Below are 23,863 nucleotides of genomic sequence, written 5' to 3' on the forward strand. Positions count from 1 at the left end.
GTAGGGTCCGCTTCTTACCCTTCGGCTCCGGAACCCTAAAAAGCAAAATCTAAGCATTAAATAATGGATTGTGAAAACTGGTGAAAAACGATGCATTGTCATTTCAGGGGAATAAAATCATCAGATCCTTGTTTTTATTTGGCCTTCTGGGGTGCCATTTCATAAAAAATAGTTTAGCAAATTGGCCAATGGAACTCTCATTTCAGTATCTGAAAAAAAACAGTTTAACTTCATTTCCCAGACAACTGACAGACAGACTGATCGCACAATATTACGTGCTGGGCGCTGGCGCCCTTCACACTGAAAGGTTGGTTGGGTGAAACATATTGACGAATAGCACAAGTATCCACTACCAGAAAGTTGTTTAATTATAGATGGCGTTGAAACTCTAGGTCCATTGGATCCCAACGCGCACAAGTTTTTTGGAGAAATCGCGAAACGTCTGGTTGACGTAACTGATGACCGAAGAGCTGGCGGCTCGCACAACGTATCAGTATTGCGATACAACAAGGAAATGCCGCCAGCATCCTTGGTACAATGCCTCAAGGGCCTATTTTAGATATAAGCTAGTTATAGTAATCATCTGTATATATCCATTATGTATATTGAATTGTAAATAAATATTAATAGATAAGTGACAAGTCCGATTATTGCTACCTAATCCGGAAAATTGGAAAATTTCTGTTTTACTTATCGGTGCAATAATTAAACTAAATTATATCAGCAGGAACGAGAAACGTGGGTAGACAACTCTAACAACATTCGAAACTGGGCCGAAAACTCACAGAAATGGGATGACAACGCCCAAAAGTGGGAAGAAAACGTCCAAAAATGGGAACAAAATGAACAAAAATGGGAACAGAATGACCAGAAATGGGAGCAGAACGGGCAGAAGTGGGAGAACGGGAACGGGTGGGAGAACGGGGAGAGATGGAACGGGAATTGGGGCGAGGTGCCGACGCCGACCGTCCACGTGGACATGAACGCGGCGTACTGGAGGGGGAACGCTAGTGTCGCGGACAGCAGCGATAATGGAGGTAAGTATTAATGGAATTTAAATGTAATAAATTAATTTGAGGCAGTCTATTCGTAAACTTTGCTATAGGAAATCGAGTGCATTACTGGCACATAGTTAATTATCCGATGTCTCGTTATGATGAGGTTTACGAACGCTCAGGTTTATTCTACTGTTTTGAGTGTTTTCAATGTATATAAGTATTTGTATATAATATATATCATCGCCTAGTACGGTCACGTCTGAGAATATAGATACGGGCGATAAAGTGCCAAAAACCTTAATATATGAGCAATAAGGTCGTGTATACATATTTTTGGGACTTTATTCGTATCGATATTTTCAGACGTGACTACCCACAACACAAGCCTGTTACTGTGAAACTATGTTGATCTGTGTAAATTTGTCCTATAATACATTTATTTATTTACTTTGTGTACTATAGTTACCTAAAACTCGGAAGTTTCCAAAACCACGAACCGCTGGCGAAATCTATCCCTTAAACCCTTCACATTCACGTTTAGCGACAAGGAAGCTAGAGAGCCGATAGCCTGACCAAAACTGGACTGTGATCTACACTTTTTGACGTCAATGACGGATATATCCTCAACGGAGGTCCAACGCCGAAGACGGATTAATCCGTCACAGATCACAGAGCAACATAGACCTACGTGCATATGCATAAAGTTCAATTTCAGTTTTGACACTTCGGTGACGTGGCGTTCGAGCGACTGCTTTTGTGTTTGAAACAGCGTTGAAAACGTTAAGGCGGGATTCCACACTGGTGGAAGTTAAGAATACGAATTAAGAACAGCAGCAGGTTTAACTGACTATCATTTGGTACTTATGCCTATGTAATAAGGTTTATGTATTGTCAGTTAACACCGTGGATCTGTACATTTACAATGTTGTCTACAGGTTTCCCAGAAGATGGCATGCTGCACTCGCCCACTACAGCAGCGTTGGGAGGGCTGCCGCCGCATGCCCAGTCACCCTCCACCAGTCGGATGAGGCCGCACTCGCCTTCCAACTCCACAGGTACTTGAGGCCGCACTCGCCTTCCAACTCCACCGGTACTTGAGGCCGCACTCGCCTTCCAACTCCACCGGTACTTGAGGCCGCACTCGCCTTCCAACTCCACCGGTACTTGAGGCCGCACTCGCCTTCCAACTCCACAGGTACTTGAGGCCGCACTCGCCTTCCAACTCCACAGGTACTTGAGGCCGCACTCGCCTTCCAACTCCACCGGTACTTGAGGCCGCACTCGCCTTCCAACTCCACAGGTACTTGAGGCCGCACTCGCCTTCCAACTCCACAGGTACTTGAGGCCGCACTCGCCTTCCAACTCCACAGGTACTTGAGGCCGCACTCGCCTTCCAACTCCACAGGTACTTGAGGCCGCACTCGCCTTCCAACTCCACAGGTACTTGAGGCCGCACTCGCCTTCCAACTCCACAGGTACTTGAGGCCGCACTCGCCTTCCAACTCCACAGTAGTGTTGAGTTGCTCACTCGTGAGCAGGGACCGGACCCGCTTACCCTAACCCGTTCAAAAACCCGGGTTATTGTAAAGCTGTGTTCCAAAAACCGCTTCATTTCGGTAAGCTTTTGATTGGCTTACCGGTTAAGAAACTGGGATGCACAGAAAAGTTTGTCAGGATGGTCCGACTATTGCATGACAACATGCAATGCTGTGTAAGTGTCAAGGGCGAACAATCAGAGTTTTTCTCTGTTAGTTGTGGCGTGAAGCAGGGATGTGTGCTTGCGCCCACTCTTTTCGCCTTGTACTTCGCAGTAGTAGTTCGGGATGCACTGCAAACTTCTTCTGACGGCATCCGTATTCGCTATCGATCCGATGGTGGCATATTCAACTTAGCCCGGCTTAAGGCGCGCACCAAGGTGTCTCACGCAATCATATCGGAGATAATGTATGCAGATGATTTATGTTTTGTGGCCGATTCCCCAGGAGCTCTACAGCAGCTTATGTCGAGTCTTGATGAGTCATGTCATAGATTTGGCCTTAAAATAAGTGTCAAGAAGACTGAAGTTCTGGTCCTCGACACAATTGCCAATCCGCAGGTTGACATTAAACTCGGACGGGACTCACTTAAACTAGTAGAGCAGTTCAAATACCTGGGTAGCACGATTACAGCTAAGTGCCACCTTGACAACGAAATTAACTGCAGAATAGGAGCCGCTGCAGGTGCGTTCGGAAAACTTCGTTCCAAGGTGTTTCGGTCACACGACATAAAGCTTTCTACTAAAATAGCTGTATACATGGCTATTGTCCTGCCGAATCTTTTGTATGCCTCAGAAACGTGGTGCCTGTATCGTAAGCATATTCGCTCATTAGACAGCTTCCATCTGAGATGCCTTCGCGAAATTATGGGCGTCCATTGGTCTGACCGTGTTAGAAACACGGAGATCCTTAGGCGTGCCGATGTCGCTGGAATAGAGGCCTACCTAATGAGACGACAGCTACGATGGTGCGGTCACGTCTCCCGCATGTCCCAAGACCGAGTCGCGAAACGCATCTTCTACTGCGAACTGCAAGATGGAAAGCGCAAACAAGGCGGCCAATTCTTGCGGTTCAAAGATGTGTTGAAACGGCATATGAAGAGAGCTTATATAGAGCCAACGAAGTGGGAGAGTCTAGCCAGTGACCGTCCACGTTGGAGGCATATTGTGCAGACTCAGGTGCGTCAGTTTGAAGCCAGGCGGCTCACAGAACTCGACGCTAAGCGCGACGAGCTGAAGGCCAGACCACCTGCGGCCATACTTTACAATTATGTCGGAGGGGTGCTGACTTGCAACGAGTGTGGTCGTACATTTGCTGCAAAAATTGGCTATATCAGTCACCTGAGAGCGCACCAGCGACGCTCTCAGCGGTAGAACGCAGTCGCTGTGGTCGAAAACGGCTAGGAGATGATGATGATGATGAAGAAACTAATCCTTTTATTTGAATTAATTCAGGTTAGCGCTTACCGATATTAAAAACCCGGGAAAGGGTTACCGCTTCAAGCGCTGATTAAATACGAACAAGCTGTTTTAACTTTTACGTGAACTGCATATGGTCTATTAACGTAGCGCCCGACGCGAAACACGGCGGTTCCATTCCCTACGTGCACGTGCGAGTGCGCGGCGCGGCGCGGCGGCAGTCGGTATTTGTCAAAGGCTTTGTAATTTGCCGACCTAATATTGCTAATTCAAACAAAAGTGTACGTTAAGTCAAGTAGCGCACAACGTAGATTTCAAAACACATGCTAAAGTTTAAGGCAAATTACCTAATATGGTAAGTCGTTGCATTGATTTTGGTATATTTTTGTTTAGTACCTATTACTCCTATTATAGTCACTTTCTTTATCGTTAGCTGTCTGTGCACATCTCCTGAGTCAGTGGATCTCATCAATGGCTTCTAATAATTTTATCGAGTTCGGGCTCATTTTAAAGGTCTTGGCAAGTTCTTTACGATACACATGGTGGAGAGGGTCTGATGGTGGAATCGGAAGGTGTCGATGGAACTCATCGGTAACTACTAATAATGCTATCGAGTTAGGGCTCATTTTAAAGGTCTTGACGAGTTCTTTACGATACACATGGGGGAGAGGGTCTGATGGTGGAATCGGAAGGTGTAGATGGAACTCATCGATAACTACTAGTAATGCTATCGAGTTTGGGCTCATTTTAAATATCTTGACGAGTTCTTTACGATACACATGGTGGCGAGGGTCTGATGGCGGAATCGGAAGGTATCAGTGGAACTCATCGATAACTACTAGTAATGCTATCGAGTTTGGGCTCATTTTAAAGGTCTTGACGAGTTCTTTACGATACACATGGTGACGAGGGTCTGATGGTGGAATCGGAAGGTGTTGATGGAACTCATCGATAACTACTAGTAATGCTATCGAGTTTGGGCTCATTTTAAATATCTTGACGAGTTCTTTACGATACACATGGTGGCGAGGGTCTGATGGTGGAATCGGAAGGTGTTGATGGAACTCATCGATAACTACTAGTAATGCTATTGAGTTTGGGCTCATTTAAAATGTCTTGAAGAGTTCTTTACGATACACATGGTGACGAAGGTCTGATAGTGAAATCGGAAGTTGTCAATGGAACTCATCGATGACTTCCCATAATGCTATCAAGTTTAAGCTCATTTTAAATGTCATGACGAGTTCTTTACGATACACATGGTTGAGGTTCATCATTTTTGAAAACCACATTCCCTAAAACCTATAAAACGACATCCATGACAACTTTTATGACAAGTTGCATGGCCGCCATCTTGGATTCCAAAATAGTCATGACTTTCGAAATCCGCACTCCCTAAAACCTATAAAACGACATCCATGACGACTTTTATGACAAATTGCATGGTCGCCATCTTGGATTCCAAAATAGTCATGATTTTCGAAATCCGCACTCCGTAAAACCTTTACAACGACATCCATGACTATTTTTCTGACACATTTCATGGTCGGCATCATGAATTCCAAAACGATCATCTTTTTCAAAATCCGCACTCTCTAAAACCTATAAAACGACATCCATGATGACTTATTAAATAGTACGTGGCCGTCATCTTGGAATTCCAAAATAGTCATCATTTTCAAAACCCGCACTCCCTAAAACCTATAAAACGATATCCATGACGACTATTATGACAAAAAACAAGGCCGCCATCTTGGATTCCAAAATAGTCATGATTTTCGAAATCCGCACTCCCTAAAACCTAAAAAATGACTTCCATGATGACTTTTATGACAAAATGTGTGGCCGCCACCTTTGATTTCAAAATGGTCATCATTTTCGAAATCCGCACTCCCTAAAACCTATTAAACGATATCTATGACGACTTTTATGACAAATTGCATGGCCTCCACCTTGGATTCGAAAATAGTCATCATTTTCGAAATCTGCACTCCCTAAAACCTATATAATGACATCCATGACGATTTTTATGACATTGTACATGGTCACCATCTTGGACTCCAAAATGGTAATCTTTTTCGAAATCTGCACTTCCTAAAACGTATAAAACTACATCCATGACAACTTTTATGACAAATTGCATGGCCGCCATCTTGGATTCCAAAACAGTCATGATTTTCGAAATCCGCATTCCCTAAAACCTATAAAACGACATCAATAAAGACTTTTATGACAAATGGTATGGCCGCCATCTTGGACTTCAAAATGGTCATCATTTTCGAAATCCGCACTCCCTAAAACGTATAAAACGACATCCATGACGACTTTTATGACAAATTGCATGGCCGCCATCTTGGATTCCAAAATAGTCATGATTTTCGAAATCCGCACTCCCTAAAACCTATAACACGACATCCATGACGATTTTTATGACGTAGTACATGGTCACCATCTTGGACTCCATCCATGACGACTTTTATGACAAATTGCATGGCCGCCATCTTGGATTCCAAAATAGTCATGATTTTCAAAATCTGCACTCCCTAAAACTTATATAACGACATCCATGACGATTTTTATGACATTGTACATGGTCACCATCTTGGACTCCAAAATGGTCATCTTTTTCGGAATCTGCACTCCCTAAAACGTATGAAATGACATCCATGACGACTTTTATGACAAATTGCATGGCCACCATCTTGGATTCCAAAATAGTCATGATTTTCGAAATCCGCACCCCCTAAAACCTATAAAACGACACCCATGAAGACTTTTATGACAAATTGCATGGCCGCCATCTTGGACTCCAAAATGGTCATCATTTTCGAAATCCGCACTCCCTAAAACGTATAAAACGACATCCATGACGACTTTTATGAAAAATTGCATGGCTGCCATCTTGGATTCCAAAATAGTCATGATTTTCGAAATCCGCACTCCCTAAAAACCTATAAAACGACATCCATGACGATTTTTATGACATAGTACATGGTCACCATCTTGGACTCTATCCATGACGACTTTTATGTCAAATTGCATGGCCGCCATCTTGGATTCCAAACTAGTCATAATTTTCGAAATCTGCACTCCCTAAAACCTATATAACGACATCCATGACGATTTTTATGACATAGTACATGGTCACCATCTTGGACTCCAAAATGGTCATCTTTTTCTAAATCTGCACTCCCATAAACCTAAAAACCGATTTACATGACGACTTTTATGACTTACTGCATGGCCGCCATCTTGGATTCCAAAATCGTCATCATTTTCGAAATCGGAACTCCCTAAAACCTAAAAATGATGATTTTTATGACAAAGTGTGTGGCCGCCATCTTACTAAAACCGGATACAAATAAGCATCTATATAGTAAGTCAACATTAACGAAAAGTACTTTTACGTCGGTAGTTACAATATAACTATCGAATCAATTACGTAATGCCCATCTCTGCCGCGGTGCCGCAGCGGTGGAGGAAAGGCGCGGGAGAGGGGTAAGGCTTACCCTAAACCGAAAGGTTACCGGTTAGTACACGCAAAACACAAACCGAATCAGCTCCTGTAAGCGGTAACCACTTGTTACGATTAGGTTAATCTGAATAATACGGGTTAATCATTATTGTTGGGTAACCGGTTGAACGGGTTACCCAAACGATTAGCTTATCATATGAAGGGGTTACCCATTCGAACGGGTAAGCCAAATGAACGGGTTTTCCGGTCCCTGCTCGTGAGGCACCTCATTTGTACCACTCATTTAGTTAAATTGTCGCAGAACTTCACACCGCATAAATGTCATACATCACTCCTCAATTAATTTTACTCATTTACTCGCGCGCATCATACCACTCAAACCATTCAAACACTTCAAATTTAAAAAAAACTCTCAGCCTTTCAAACTCGCTCGCGTTCCTCACAACTCGCAAGAGAGTCGCGAGGCGCTCGGTGCTCGCCGACATTCAAATGAAGAAATGAGTCATTGACGTCATCGCATTCATCGCTCACACTATCAACTGCCCAACTACAAACCTTATTGCAAGGACAAAAGGTCCACCGAGAAATGCGTTGTGTTTGTACCATTCACTCGCCTCACTGTGACATCCCCTCAAAAATCCTTTCAAAATGAAACAATGAATTAGATTTACCGAAAGAGGGAGTGAGACAGACACGCGCCGTGCTTCAATAACACCTCATCGAAAATACGTTAAAAATGAAACACGAAAGAAAACAAGCGTAAGCGTCCGCAAGCTTACACACATATTACGCCATTTTGATCCTAGCATTGCTAAGTTACTTGTCAAAAGCGAAAAATCTAAGTCATCAAAGAACCTACCGAAGAAAGTTTTTTCTCTCTGTCGCACTTGTAACTTCATACGTAAGTGCGACAGCAAAGCAAAACTTCGTGGTTCGCGGTAGGCCTCCATATTTGTTAGCTATTATTGTACTAACGCGCATACCAGTATATCCTGACCTCAAGACTCATATTGCTGGTGTCATGTATAATCTGAATCAATTAGACTGGACAGTGAAATGGTTACTTGATAAGCGATTGAAATGCCAACCAAGTCTCACTGGGCATTTACGAAGCTAGCTTAGAAACAGTTATCGTTTAAGAGACCAAAATATTATTTAAATTATTGAAATATAATATAGTGGCGTACACAAAATATGATATTTTACATTAGTTTATTAATAAAAAAGTAAATATAATTTGTATAGGTGAAATAAACATGTACATTTTAACGATTTGAATTTGTAATACTTTTTGTTAACGTGCTTCATATAGTATTTCGATCATTTATGATTTTGACATATTTATAGTACGAGAAACTCGAAAAAGTTGTTCGTAATCTTTAGTTGTGTTTTATAAATAGTGATCAGTGACCATTCTTATAATTATACCAAAATAACAATATATTAACATTGTTTTCGCGATAAAATATACCTGTGGGTCTTTCTTTGTCTTTTGCATACAAAAATCAAGTGTATATTACACGCCGGTGGCATTACCGCGCGAACGTTATTGAGGCTTTCGTTTGTTATCATATTACAATGCTATTATTACTGATTATGAGGTGGTAAGTTAGTAATTTCTATATAATAATGGTACAAAAAATATTGGATTTGTTCTCCTTAGTTTGTTAATTGTTTGTTTGGTAGTTTATGGTTAGTATTTATTTCAATATATGAATGTTAAACTTAAAATGATATCAAGTAGTAAGGATTGATACTGAACAATCTAACAATAAAAATAATAAACTGCTAAATTAGAACAAGTTTCATAAAAGCATCAAATTAAGTTGCAATAGGATGTATGTACTTTAACTCCTTAGTTTGATTCTTAAATGTATGTCTTCTGTTGTTAAAGTTCTGTTTTAAACCTCCAGAATTGCACTCCAAGTAAATATTTAAAAGGAAGTTTAGCAATGCCTAAATATGTATTTACATTAAATATGGTTTGCTGCCGTTGGAGTTCATGGAATAGTCGATGCTGCAAAAGTGCTAGTACCTCTCCTCATTTGAAGTAAGACATTGTAACACCTCATTTTAGAGAATGAGGTACTCATACAAACTCATTTTAAATTGATGTCCTACCCATCACTACTCCACAGGTACTTGAGGCCGCACTCGCCTTCCAACTCCACAGGTACTTAAGGCCGCACTCGCCTTCCAACTCCACAGGTACTTGAGGCCGCACTCGCCTTCCAACTCCACAGGTACTTGAGGCCGCACTCGCCTTCCAACTCCACAGGTACTTGAGGCCGCACTCGCCTTCCAACTCCACAGGTACTTGAGGCCGCACTCGCCTTCGAAAAAGTTCTTATTTCATGCAGATATACTGAAGGACAAAGGCATGTATTGTTCCCGCGGGAGTTATGGATTGTAAAACAAATTTATAACTCCCTAGGGAGTTATAACTTTTTTTATTATGCCACGAGTTCGTAGAAACCACGTAGTGTAAATGAGTTTTACTTTTAAAATACTGCCGTTAATAATTTAATATGTTTGTTTTTAAAATATTTTTACATAATTTTCAATCGTGGCTGAATGCCGAATAGGTCTGTGCCTTCGATGCCTCACCTGCCAAGAAATTACAAAATGGCGGATGAATGTGTGATATGTCACCGTATTTAAGAATGATTCCGCTTAAAATTTAGTTTTTTGTTCACAAGTATGATGAAAAACATTGTATGTAACTCCGGGGGTATAAATATTGCAAACTCGGGTCATTAATTCCCACCACCTTCGTTTTCATTTCATTTCACCCCCTCGTATATTGTGCACAATATACTTTTTTTTGAACCCTATGCTACTGCCAGGTCGCATGAGGAGCCAGTCGCCCGGCAGCACCAGCGCCTCCGAGCGGCTGCTGCCCGCCGCGCGCCTGCACAGCCGCTCGCCCTCCAACAACTCGCCGGCTAGAAGCAAAGACAATATGAGGTACATTTCATGTTTAGGCTTAGGTTAGGTTTTGGCCGAACCTAGAGAAAAATCGATCTTTCCGAAACACTATCGACTTACCTATAAATAATAATTTTAAACTTTATTCCAAAGCATAAAGGTGCATTTTTAATTATACCATTACGTTCTCATAGTTGGATTAGTTTTTAAATTCGGTGGTTTTTTTTTTCAATCAAATGTTAAAATAGTAATACTACAATTTTCAAAATGGTGGCTTCCACTTATATTATCGAATTGCACTAAAGCGAACTGGGCTTGTAGTTACTTATTCGTCAATTCATTGAAAACGCCGAGAAAGACGGGGCATTATTTTTACATTTTTCGATTTCTCAACGACCTCAAAATGGGACACCTATTTTCATCAGGTCTGGGCTTATTCAAATATTTAAAACACACCTATTGGGAGCGTGCACGACTGTCACGCAACCTAGTATCCGCAATTCTAGGGGAAAACGTCAATTCACTACATCTTATAAAACTACTCCAAAACTAAAAACTACTGAACGGATTTTCATACGACTTTCATCTATCAATAGAGTGATTCTTGAGGAAGGCTTAAGTATATAACTTGTTAAGGTTTTGTGTAAATTGTTTAGAATATAACGATGTTGTTGGAAAAAATCACGCTGGCTAGGAGCTTTAATCGAAAACGCTGCATAATCCGTTTGAGCTATAACAACACAATGTATGGTGGGGTTGTTTCTCATTCATAGGTCTACAAAAAAGTCCGCGATGTGAAATGTCTATCTTTTAAGGATAACTTACTATATCCATTCTTAACTTCTAGAAAAAGATCACGTAATATGTGGCATTTGCAAAGCTATTTACATGGATACATTATTAACAATTATCAAAATAAATACGTTAGTTATATTAAGCATTTCATACAGATTACAATGGTCCCTTACACCATACAATTTAAATGAATATTTCAGGAGTAATCGTAAATCAAAGTTTCATTTCGAGCCATATAATTGTATGAAATGTTAATGACGCTATCCGCAGTTAGTTCAAATTTTTACCACCTTATGCGCTGGGATCGCTTTACTTACCCCCACCACGCACTTCGCACGGTCCCAATAGTGATTTAGATACTTTTTTATTTTAACTTGTACATTTCCACTCTGCTGATGAAAGCCATCAATTGAAGACTGTTTTTCTTTTTATAAAGTTATTATAAATAAAATAGATACACAAAGTAATAGATTTCACCTAGTTATTTTATTAAAGTGTCCAACCAAGTTACGTAGCGCTTTCTTTTTCTCAGAATGCGAGAAAATTCCCCGCCCCGACACATGCACTCTCCCGTATCTCGAAGATCGCCGTCCTGTTACGATAACGACTCCATAGCGCAGCAAAATGCCGTCTACGTCGGGAACTATCCGCAGGTAAGATGTTCTAGAGATGGTCTAGATCAGAGCCCAACTGGGGAAGTACATCCACCTTACAGAGAACCGCAGTCAAATAACACTAGACCCTACTCATAGTGATGTGTTCCTGCCGGTGAATAAGGTTGCCAGAGCTCAACAAGGGGGGGGGGGGGGGGGTGTTAGGGTCGGCAACGCGCATGTAACACTTTTGGAGTCTCAGTTGTCCATAGGCGGTAACCGCTTACCATCAGGCGGGCAGTATGCTTGTTTGCCACCGACGTAGTATGGAAAAAAGGTAAGATTTCGTTAAATTAATTTTTTTAATGACAAGGTGAGTTTGTCAGAGTATAGATAAGTAGAGGTCGATAAAAGTGATTTCATGATATAGGTCAATAAATCTATGTGTATAGTGTATAGTGTTTTTAAATATAACTACTATGTAAAACTGTATGCGCTATTAGATAGTAAATGACTCAATATAAGTAAAATTTTAGCTATTAAGATATATTTGGTGTATTATGTTATGATTAATTCTAATTCTAATTAGAAATCTTGTATGCTTCCCATGCAGCATTATTTTTTAAATATATTTATTGCCTGCCACTATATCTGCAAGTGCATCATAGAATTGTTCTTCTTGATATTTTTTGTAGTCTCGCGACTTATTCATTTTTATGTTATATCTGGCATGGTTATTATAGAAAAACAAAACCATGTTAAATAAAAAAAAATTATAAGGTGCTGACATCATCGAGCGTCGTATCTTAAGAGCGTGTTGTGTGTGTATTTTTACGTCCGTGAAATTAATGATTTATTTCACGGGGAAGTCAAAAGGGAGGTTTACATATTGTATGTTTCACTAGACTGTCTTTAAGTTAACCTGTTTTTTAGTGTATACGTAGTAAAGCCTTTATGAAGTCATTAATTTTTATCAAGACTCATTATTTTCAAAATTCCCTAACAAAAAAATATATGGAGAATTTACGAGGATGAGTGAAAATGTGTAAATAAATATGTCGGTGCAGGTGGAGGCAGGCGGCGCCGCGGACCCGGAGGCGGACGTGCTGGTGCGGCTGGCGCGCGGCGCGGCCGGGTTCGGGTTCCGCATCGTGGGCGGCACCGAGGACGGCAGCCGCGTCGCCGTGGGCTACGTCGTGCCCGGTGCGGGGACTCTGTCCAACATATAGAGCGTGCCTTCCTCGTGGGCTACACGCTCACGGGGTTCATGGTCACTTATTGATCCGACTCAAGATATTAACTCAAATTAAATAATAACTAAATTTATCAAGTGTACATTTAGCTCAATAGATAAAACGTTACTCGAGTGAATACATGGGCACGCCGTTACACCTGTTACAATTGGTGCCGTGATCAGGATTTTGAACAAGTCGTCAAGTACTTACGTACTTACTACAATACGCTTTATGTCCAGGCGGTCCGGCGGACGGGCTGCTGCGGCCGGGCGACCTGCTGACGTCGGCGGACGGCGTGTCGCTGGCGGGCGCCACGCACGCGCGCGCCGTCGCCTACGTGTGCCAGGCGGCCGCCAGGGGACACGTGAGTATACTACAACGCGGTGTGACAGTCTACATACAGACGGGCCGCTGCGGCCGGGCGACCTGCTGACGTCGGCGGACGGCGTGTCGCTGGCGGGCGCCACGCACGCGCGCGCCGTCGCCTACGTGTGCCAGGCGGCCGCCAGGGGACACGTGAGTATACTACAACGCGGTGTGACAGTCTACATACAGACGGGCCGCTGCGGCCGGGCGACCTGCTGACGTCGGCGGACGGCGTGTCGCTGGCGGGCGCCACGCACGCGCGCGCCGTCGCCTACGTGTGCCAGGCGGCCGCCAGGGGACACGTGAGTATACTACAACGCGGTGTGACAGTCTACATACAGACGGGCCGCTGCGGCCGGGCGACCTGCTGACGTCGGCGGACGGCGTGTCGCTGGCGGGCGCCACGCACGCGCGCGCCGTCGCCTACGTGTGCCAGGCGGCCGCCAGGGGACACGTGAGTATACTACAACGCGGTGTGACAGTCTACATACAGACGGGCCGCTGCGGCCGGCGACCTGCTGACGTCGGCGGAAGAGATATCAAAGTTTGTTCTCTTGTTGTACAAATAAATGTTGTAAATCTAATTTCACGACAGCAATCGTGTTTTCTTATTATGGACAATTATTTACTATAACTTATCACGATCGACCGCCCAAATTCCGTCCAAGACAAATCTGTCAAAAACTACAGAAAGCCTATTACGAAAATTGTTTTTTCTCTCCATCGCTCTTAAATATTTAAACAATAGAGAGGCAAATAGACGTACGAACAGAATGGTTCGCGATAGACTCGCCAGAATCTTATTTTTCATTGCAGAAAGCCTTATATAAACCTCAGAGCACACTTTCTCTAATGAAGTATGTGACTTTCCATAAAAGAAGGGTCCTTATGTACCATGTGCACAAGGACCCTTCTTATGATGGAAACCCACATTTATATTTCACACTTAGATCACAGTAACAACAGAAATCGATGTGAATTAATAAATTCGTAATTTAACAGGTAACACTGGGCGTACGCCACAATCGAGCCGACATACAATCTTTAGGTTTGCCTACAATGCCCAATCAGCACCAACCTTTACTTACGTAAGTATTATAATCTATTGGCAATCTGTAACCTTTACAGTATAGCCCGCCATTAACGTTTTCGACGACAACGACGGATATATCCGAACCGCAGTTCCAACGGCCACGACGGATTAATCCGTCACTGACCACAGATCAACATAGACCTACGTGCATATGCATAAGGTTCAATTTCAGTTTTGACACTTCGGTCACGTAGCGTCTGAGTGACAGCTTTTGTGTTTGACACGGCGTCGAAAAGGTTTTAAAGGAATGTTTTAATTAGATATTACATCAAGTGTCTTAGTTAATGTAATGTGCTAATTTTAATCTGACATATTCTTATAACGCTCAAACATTTTCCATTCCATCGTATTATTAATGACAATTTATCTTCAAAGCCTAAATAAAATAAAATAACCGGCCAAGAGCATGTCGGGCCACGCTCAGTGTAGGGTTCCGTAGTTACTCTTCCGTCACAATAAGCTAAACTGGAGCTTAAAGTATAGTAAATTGTTAACCAAGGGATGAATGATGATGGAGCCGGAAGATATGAACTGGAACTTCATGATGGAACATCGTATCATAGCTGTGTTTGAATTTATTAGAAAAGTCTTGTAATGAACTTTAACCACGATTAGGTTTCATTGTGGCATTCCATGGTGGAATATCGTATTATATTTTTGGTTTTTACGTGCATTTATAAAAGCTTGTTTTTCTAGTGGTATTTAGACTATTAATTTATTATTACGTCTTGCTCCCCCCCCCCCCCCAGGTCGGCGGCCGCGCAGCCCCCCTACGGGCTGGTGCACCCCGCGCCGCTCTACCCGCCCGCGCCGCCGCAGCCCGGACCCATGTCAGTATATTCACTCATTACTAGTCCACCTTGTTATCCCCCGGACCCCGACTGGACCTGGTACTGATTTGATGAAAAAGTTTTGATTTACCGCCATTTGACATACAGTATATCTTTGAACTAGTTTGTACGTATAAAATTAATTTGTTTTGTTGATTTTAAACTAACTATAGCAAAAACATCGTTGAAAATGAGCGATAAAGTTATTTCGGAGACGCCACCTCATATCCGCGAGTTCTGCCAGAGAGCAACGATGCCCCAATGTCGGCTGTAATATAGAAAGTATATAATATATTTGTAGATGAAATAGGGCATCGAGCTGGCGCGCAGACTTACGCGCGTAAGGTTGTACACCGCTGGTAGAGTGGCGAGCCGAGTAGGTCGCCACAAAACAAATTAGCTACAATTTTTTGTTTTAATTGCAAGTTTGAGAAAAGCACTACACATATCTCGGCGAGAAACGGGGTTGCCGGCCGCGTATCTCTATCCGGCTTCGCTACGCGTACATATCTACTTGACCTGCAAGCCTACGTTTCCCGGCCTCTATAGTAATGTACTATTTATTGTTTGTAAAAATTGACATGTAAAAGTGCCCCTGTGGCCTATTTGCTGAATAAATGTTTGATATTTGATTCAATTGACCTGCAGGTACGGGGTGCAATACGACACAGCTACAGGCGGGTGGTCGTCGGTACCCTATGACGTCACAGTCACGAGGAACGAGGGCGAGGGCTTCGGGTTCGTGGTCATCTCGTCCACGAATAAGGCCACTAGCACTATTGGTGAGTTGTCTTTGTTCATACCCGCATTATAACCTAAGCTATGACACAGTGTAAAAACTAACAGTAGACCGACGCTTTTGATGTTTGCGTAAATGCCGACACCGCACAAAAACACAGTAGGGTTATCACAGACTTACAAAACTGCCCAAAAGGACAGCTGGATAAAACAATATGGGCTCAATATATGTATGATTATTTGTATTAAGTATATGTGTACATTTAACAATATATAGTTTATATTCATATATAGTCTTAGTTACAAATTCATTAACTTTAAAAGACACTGCACCTACTTAATCTTTCTGGTTTTACCCATTGGTTGACTGGTAGAGAATGCCTTAAGGCATTAAGTCCGCCATTTGTACCTTCATGTATTGTGCAATAAAGATTAAATAAATAAATATGGGCAGCCTAGTAAGTAGTACCGAGCTACTAACAATGGCGATGTATGTAGCTCGGGTGCGCGCGACCCACTCCTCGTCGCTCGCACCCCGCATGATTGCCCTGTCCAGACGGCTTCGTTGAATGACTATTGTTTAAATAAGAAGTGCTCACTCCATACATCAGTTTTGGTACCAAATGCTTATTATATTCGCATTCGCAGTCGACATCTAGCATCGAGCAGCGGAACTCTCAGTACTGCTACTCGACAACAGAAACAAAAAGTCTAATGCTCAACGAATTTCAGCGTATATTATATATAACCAGAGTAAGCGTAGGAGTTGAAAATTCGTTGAGCATTAGACTTTTTGTTTGCCGCGATATCTATTGTCGAGTAGCAGCACTGAGAGTTCCGCTACTCGATGCTAGATGTCGACTGCGAAAATAATAAGCATTTTGGTACCAAAACTGATGTATGGAGTGAGCACTCTATTACTTCTTATTTCTCTATGCTTTAGTCTACTTCTCTAATTAAATGTTCTTCAATGGAACGCACATGATGACAGCAACCATATCTCCACAGGCCAACTGATCCCGAACTCGCCTGCAGCCCGCTGCGGCCTGCTGCACGTCGGTGACACCATCGTAGCCATCAACCACACGCCAGTCCGCAACCTGCCACATCCCGAGGTTGTCGCCTTGATTAAACACTCGCATCGAGCGGTAACACTTACTGTTTTACCACCGCAACATACGCCTCCTTAAATGTATAATCGTGGGGCGTCGCCCCCTAGGGGGACACCGTTGTCGCCATCAACCGCACGCCCGTCCGTAACCTGCCACGTCCCGACGTTGTCTCCTTGCTCAAACACTCCCATCGACCGGTAACACTTACTGTTTTACCACATAAGAAGTTCCGAGGGGCGACATATTCGTTTACTCGACAAAGCCCATTAATAAAGGGAAAAAAAAGAAGTTCCGAGCAATGGGACATTCCCCTTTAGAGGGACAACAATCTGCAACTCCCTGAGTTTGTCGCCTTGATTATACAAACTTCGTGGTAAAGTCATCATAAGTGTTTAATCAAGCACGCGTCTTTGTGGGGCGTCGCCCCCTAGGGGGACGCCATATGGACCACAGAACCACACTTCAAATCAAGGACTCCTATCGAGTAGATACACTGACTGTTTTATCTCGGCAACTCATGCACGAGAGGGCTGCAGCCCCCTGTTGACCGCCACTGACTGCTATGTGTGACAACCTTTATGGTTATTGATTATTTACATCCCATTTAGTTATTTACAAAAGAAAAAATGTGTGTATTATACAATTTTATTTTCAATATAAATCTTCTGTCAGGAAGATGTAACGTAAAAAAGCTAATTTTGTGCTTTTTATGCATACTACGTGTAATGATTACACAAAAATACCTAATAAAGTCACGACCAACATTTTTACTACATCAATCGATTTTTTTAAGACAGAGGGGCATTCCACAAAAAAGGTCTACTTTGTCGAGAACGAGACGCGTATACGGCATCTACCTTAATACTCGTAACATGTAGAAATCGGTATTATATACCGTAGAATTTAAATCTTAGTTATCAAACGTCATGTCAATTATCAGCTTCTTAACTTTATCAGAAGTGTTTAAAAAATGGCGTCACGTACCCGACAGTTCTCTGGAATGCACCAAGAAATCTATAAATCTAGTTTTAAAAACACCGTGCACTGAGACGATATTTGTCATAAAAATTGACTCGAACTGTTCATTAGGTACATAAAAACCTTAGTCAGTAATGAAATTATAGCTTTAATAAAATATTTTATAATAATCATTTAAAAATTGATGGTTGTGGTTTTTGCCAATGGGTGGAAAGCTAAACGCTATTTGCAGCTATTTCGTATTTTAGAACCGTCCAAATTACCTTTAGCGTTATACTTGTACATGCCGTGCCTTAAACATACTGTTTTGTAAGTACCAAGGGTAGGGTTATACATTTTTTAATAAATAAATAAATCATGTTTTAAGCGTAAACATTTTGTATCGTAGGTATCTGCTATACATATGTACTAATTTATCAATGAAGTTAAAAACGGAATAAAATGGTTGAAAAAATTTTTTTACACCACTTGTTATTTTGTAGATCACTGTTTTTTTAAAATGGCGGTCTATAATGGTGTTTTTAAAGGGTCTGCAACGCGCATGTAACTCCTCCGGAGTTGCAGGCGTACATAGCCTACGGAGACTGCTTACCATCAGGCGGGCCGTTTGGTCATTTGCCACCGTCGTGTTATTAAAAAAATATATACACCGTGGTCCCATATAACCCGACAGATTTTAAAGCTGGATTTTTACCGCATTTAGAGACTAAAATGTCGTTCACAGTTTTCTGGAATCGATCTTGTTTTAGAGAAAAAAAACATACAACCGAATTGATAACCTCCTCTTTTGAAATTTTGAAGTCGGTTAATAATGCGTGCGCTGCCACATGTGACTTAGAGTATGTCTAATACTTACAGACATACATTAAAGCTTCAAACGATACTCGCTAAATGTATATGTGACGACCGGTCTGGCCTAGTGGGTAGTGACCTAGTGACCCTGTAAAAAACCGCCGATGCCCTGTAAATGAAGCCGATGGTCCCGGGTTCAAATCCTGGTAAGGGCATTTATTCGTGTGGTGAGCATGGATATTTGTTCCTGAGTCATGGGTGTTTTCTACGTATTTAAATATTTATATATTATATATATCGTTGTCTAAGTACCTACAACACAAGTCTTATTGAGCTTACTGTAGGACTTTAGTCAATTTGTGTAGTAATGTCCTATAATATTTATTTATTGTGACGACTACATCGAAATCTCTGTAAAGCGTGAAGCATACTTGGTCCTAATGGGGGCTTAAAACTGGCATTGCTCAAAACAGAGGGCACAAAAGTCTGTCTATTTATTGTTCATATACACCGTGGGCACATATGACATGATAGATTTTAACCAAAGCTTTTGGTCAAATTCAGCAAAAAAAAAATTTTTTGTGTGCGTATGTTTTTTTGCACATGACACGTTATTTCTTTTTACGTCTTGGCTTTTTACGTCTTTTTTATTTTATTTACTTATCAGTAAATAAAATAAAAAACTTTATTTATTTCTTGCAATTTTTTTTTCGCCAAGACGTAAAAAGAAATAACGTGTCATGTGCAAAAAAACATACGCACACAAAAAATTTTTTTTTGCTGAATTTGACCAAAAGCTTTGGTTAAAATCTATCATGTCATATGTGCCCACGGTGTATATGAACAATAAATAGACAGACTTTTGTGCCCTCTGTTTTGAGCAATGCCAGTTTTAAGCCCCCATTAGGACCAAGTATGCTTCACGCTTTACAGAGATTTCGATGTAGTCGTCACAGTGAATATATAAATATTTGTGCAAGTTATTCATGGCGGTATTTATATTTTAATTGTAACGATTTTAGTTCATTGTAACTTTTATATATTTTTGTAATAATTATGATGTAGTTCAGTCACCTTTGCTCAAGTTATACTTTTGTTACATTATGGTTTTCATTATTATTGTCAGTATATTATGAATCTAGAATTATAATCTCCATTTTTAGTGTAAATATAATGTTTAATATTAATTCTGAAATGCAATATGTTGCATGTTTTAATGCATTGTTTAACAAGGATTTGTATTGTGTACATGATGTTGATTTATTGTTAAATCTTAAACGTTTTTTTACTTCGCGACAGATAAAGTAATTTACACTTTAAAACATTAAAATAAGGTTATGTTTTTTGTCATTAGTAGTAATTTCAATTATTAACTATAGACTGAAAGGCAGTTTTTGTCTTTGACAGTAGTTATTACATTTTACTTAATTTATATTTTTATTTTACTTAAGTTACAAATCGTTTCATAGGATTGACTGTACTGGTGTACTTTACGTATTTTAATAATAGTTGTACTTTAGCTGTAGTTTTTACGGAAAACTGATCTAGAACATGTATTTAAGACGCGGGACCACCGAGATTGGATTATTTATATAGATTTTTAGTTACTAACCTTTTGATCGCCAAAAACGTGAACGTACGCGAAGCTACATCCCAATATCAACCTTAGTGCATTACGACAAGGTTCACTTTGACTCGCTGCACACGATAGGCGGTCAAAGGGTTAAATTAGTTATATACTCATCACTGTTGTCTTCTATACGCGACAATATGTAAAATATGTATACATGATATTTTAAACGTCTATGAAGTTTAAGGGTTAGTTTAAAAAAAATGCAATAATAATGTGCCTCTTGTAAGCTATCTTGCCTTGTCAATATAGTCTAAAATTATATAAAAAATCTTCCAAAGATACCAATGTTCTAAAATAGTGCCCTAAATACAATATTTTGAAATAAAATCGTATCTACTTATTGCAATTTTTTATGTATAAGGTTTATTTTAATAGCAATATGTTCACTGAAATTATGTCAAAGTTTAATATTAAAACTTTCTAATTTGAAATTTGTCTTTAATTCTACAGTAAGCCCTTTTTTTACGAGTCTTTTCTAAGGTCCTGAATAAGCTACTTGCCACGTATCCGACGAATAAAGTCATCGTTAGCGTTGGCGTTTCACAATCTTCAAATATGCTTAACTGGTACATAAAGTGCTAAGTTTTGCAGGAACTTTTATCTGGCAGTTAATTATTGGTTAGTTAGCTATCCAATACTTGGACGTTGTGAAACAGGCCCTAAGACTATCCAAATAGAAATGGTCATATGACACCCAAAGTCGACACTTACCACACAAAATATCATTGATATAAATTAGCTTATTTGTGCATTTGACCAGTTTTTATGCATTTTTTCTTCCCATCAATATTTTTTAATGTTTTTTCACAAGACTTACACTTAGTGTTATCCATTTTCTAACACAAAATGCAAATAAAACATATGCAGCTAGAATATGTGTCAAATATTGTGAGAGTCAGAATGGCGGGTGTACCTAAATAAAATTAAATGAAAACCATACCATATTTTTGTACCTAATTTGTACTATTTAGTACCTCGTTTAAAAAAAATTGTACCTCACGGTACGTAAAGTTATGATCAAAAAACAGGTCACCCGCCATCCTTTGGTTTCAAAGTTTTACTCATTTTATATTTTGCTTGCTATTACAATTTTGCAGGCGTTATAATTTTTCAAATTATCGATTTCATTTTTAAGAAAAAACGCTAAGGTACAATTATTTTTATTACGCCAGGATTTAGTACCTCTAATGTTTAATCTGTTAAGTTCAAATAACTCTGTAAATCATGTCTTAAAAAAGGCTAGGCGCCAATTCAAAGAAATCTTCCTAAGAAAAATCATTTTTAAGACATGATTTTCTGAGCTATTAGAACTTAACAGATTAAACATTAAATGTACTAAATCCTGGCGTAATAAAAATAATTGTACCTTAGCGTTAAAAAAGGCTAGGCGCTAATTTAAAGAAATCTTCCTAAGAAAAATCATTTTTAAGACATGATTTTCTGAGTTATTTGAACTTAACAGATTAAACATTAAAGGTTTTAGTCCTGGCGTAATAAAAATAATTGTACCTTAGCGTTTTTTCTTAAAAATTAAATCGATAACTTGAAAAATTATAACGCCTGCAAAATTGTAATAGCAAGCAAAATATAAAATGAGTAAAACTTGGAAAGCACAAATAAAATTACTCATATTATAATTGAATATGAAGGTACAAAAATTTGGCTTTTATAGAATTTATCAATAACCACGGGAACATAGCGTAATAAAGTACACCCGCCATTCTGACTGTCAGGATGGCGGGTGACCTGTTTTTTGATCATAACTTTACGTACCGTGAGGTACAAATTTTTTTAAACGAGGTACTAAATAGTACAAATTAGGTACAAAAATATGGTATGCTTTTCATTTGATTTTATTTAGGTACACCCGCCATTCTGACTCTCACCAAATATTATCAACGTTGACATGTCATCGTCGATGCATCATAAGTAGGTTTATAAGAAAAGGTTACACACCTACATACTAACTTATCTACACCCTGCACTAGTACTTTGTTTACATAGATAGATAGATAAAATCTTTATTCAACCACAACTTACATGCTTTGTGACACAAACAAATAACAAGAGAGAAAGAAAATTGACAAGAGACAAAGAAAAAGTAATATACAGTTTGACACTAATATCAATAATTACGTCAACAATCAAATGTATTACGTGTCTTATTTTTAGATTAATAGAGATATTAGTAGAGGGTCATGTGTTGTGGTAAAGAATAGGCGCTGACTCAGCATAAATGCTGCGGAGACCACAGCGCTGATCTTCCGTCAGAACCTTAAAACCTACACTAATAAACGACCAGTGCAGCACTAGTCAATGTACTTATATGTTTAAATATATACTTATGCATGTTACATATATTTGTACTGTGTGTATGTAGGTACTGTAAATATTTGCAAGAAAACATATGCTCCCAACTACTTATTTGTTTTTTTTTTGACATGACGCACGAAGATTTACGCAAATATTTTTATATGTGTATGTAGCGGGTACTAGTCGCTATCCATGCATATTTTTTCTGGAGGTGTACTTCCGCGAAAAGTAAACAAAATAATCTGAAGAAAAATAAAATGTTTTTTACACAATGAAGTATAAGTACATGACGTGGGTTAAAAATGTGTATTTTGTAGCCTATTTTATTATTGTCAAATATAATTTTGTTTAATGAATCTAACTTGAACAGTTTACAAAATATGCCACTTTCAACGATACGCTGATTATTTTACATTATCCTGAATAACTCGAAAACAAAAGAAGATCGGGGACTGATATTAAGCATAGAGTGTTCTCAGGACTTGCCAGTACACCACCGGAAAGAATGACCAAATCCGTCGTTGGGGGCACCTCTCGTCGGGGGTCGTCTTGGGGGGGGGGGGGGGGTCTGCTAGACCCTTCAGGTGAAATATCAAACATACTCCAAATTTATCAAAATTGAAAAAATGTCCCATGATTGGTATCGTTGGTTTGACGACCGGTTTGGCCTAGTGGGTAGTGACCCTACCTACGAAGCTGATGGTCCCGGGTTCAAATCCTGGTAAGGGCATGTATTTGTGTGATGAGCATGGATATTTGTTCCTGAGTCATGGGTGTTTTATATGTATTTAAGTATTTATAAATATTTATATATTATATATATCGTTGTCTAAGTACCCTCAACACAAGCCTTATTGAGCTTACTGTGGGACTTAGTCAATTTGTGTAATAATGTCCTATAATATTTATTTATTTGTTAACATATACAGCTAGTATTGCGACGTGTGTACCTAACTTGGGGCACGTACCCTCCTGAGTTCTAAAAGCAATTTTTAATTTGGTGCCATCTGTAATTCAATAAAACTCAATAA

The 23,863-nt window shown here is 40.0% G+C and overlaps 1 protein-coding gene across 1 annotated transcript in view; it reads left to right on the plus strand.

The window, feature by feature from the left end:
- LOC133530550 (membrane-associated guanylate kinase, WW and PDZ domain-containing protein 2) overlaps positions 1 to 19,472 on the plus strand; it is a 47,510-nt gene extending 28,038 nt beyond the window's left edge. The window contains 10 exon segments of the mRNA XM_061868500.1: positions 735 to 1,037; positions 1,934 to 2,053; positions 10,273 to 10,393; positions 11,682 to 11,802; positions 12,810 to 12,945; positions 13,217 to 13,341; positions 14,346 to 14,431; positions 15,186 to 15,266; positions 15,915 to 16,048; positions 17,013 to 19,472. Of these exon segments, the coding sequence (XP_061724484.1) occupies positions 735 to 1,037; positions 1,934 to 2,053; positions 10,273 to 10,393; positions 11,682 to 11,802; positions 12,810 to 12,945; positions 13,217 to 13,341; positions 14,346 to 14,431; positions 15,186 to 15,266; positions 15,915 to 16,048; positions 17,013 to 17,194 (1,409 nt within the window). The 3' untranslated portion in view covers positions 17,195 to 19,472.
- The last annotated feature ends 4,391 nt before the right edge of the window (positions 19,473 to 23,863 follow it).

This window comes from Cydia pomonella, chromosome 23, assembly GCF_033807575.1.
Source record: "Cydia pomonella isolate Wapato2018A chromosome 23, ilCydPomo1, whole genome shotgun sequence".
In the NCBI taxonomy this organism is placed as follows: Eukaryota; Metazoa; Arthropoda; class Insecta; order Lepidoptera; family Tortricidae; genus Cydia; species Cydia pomonella.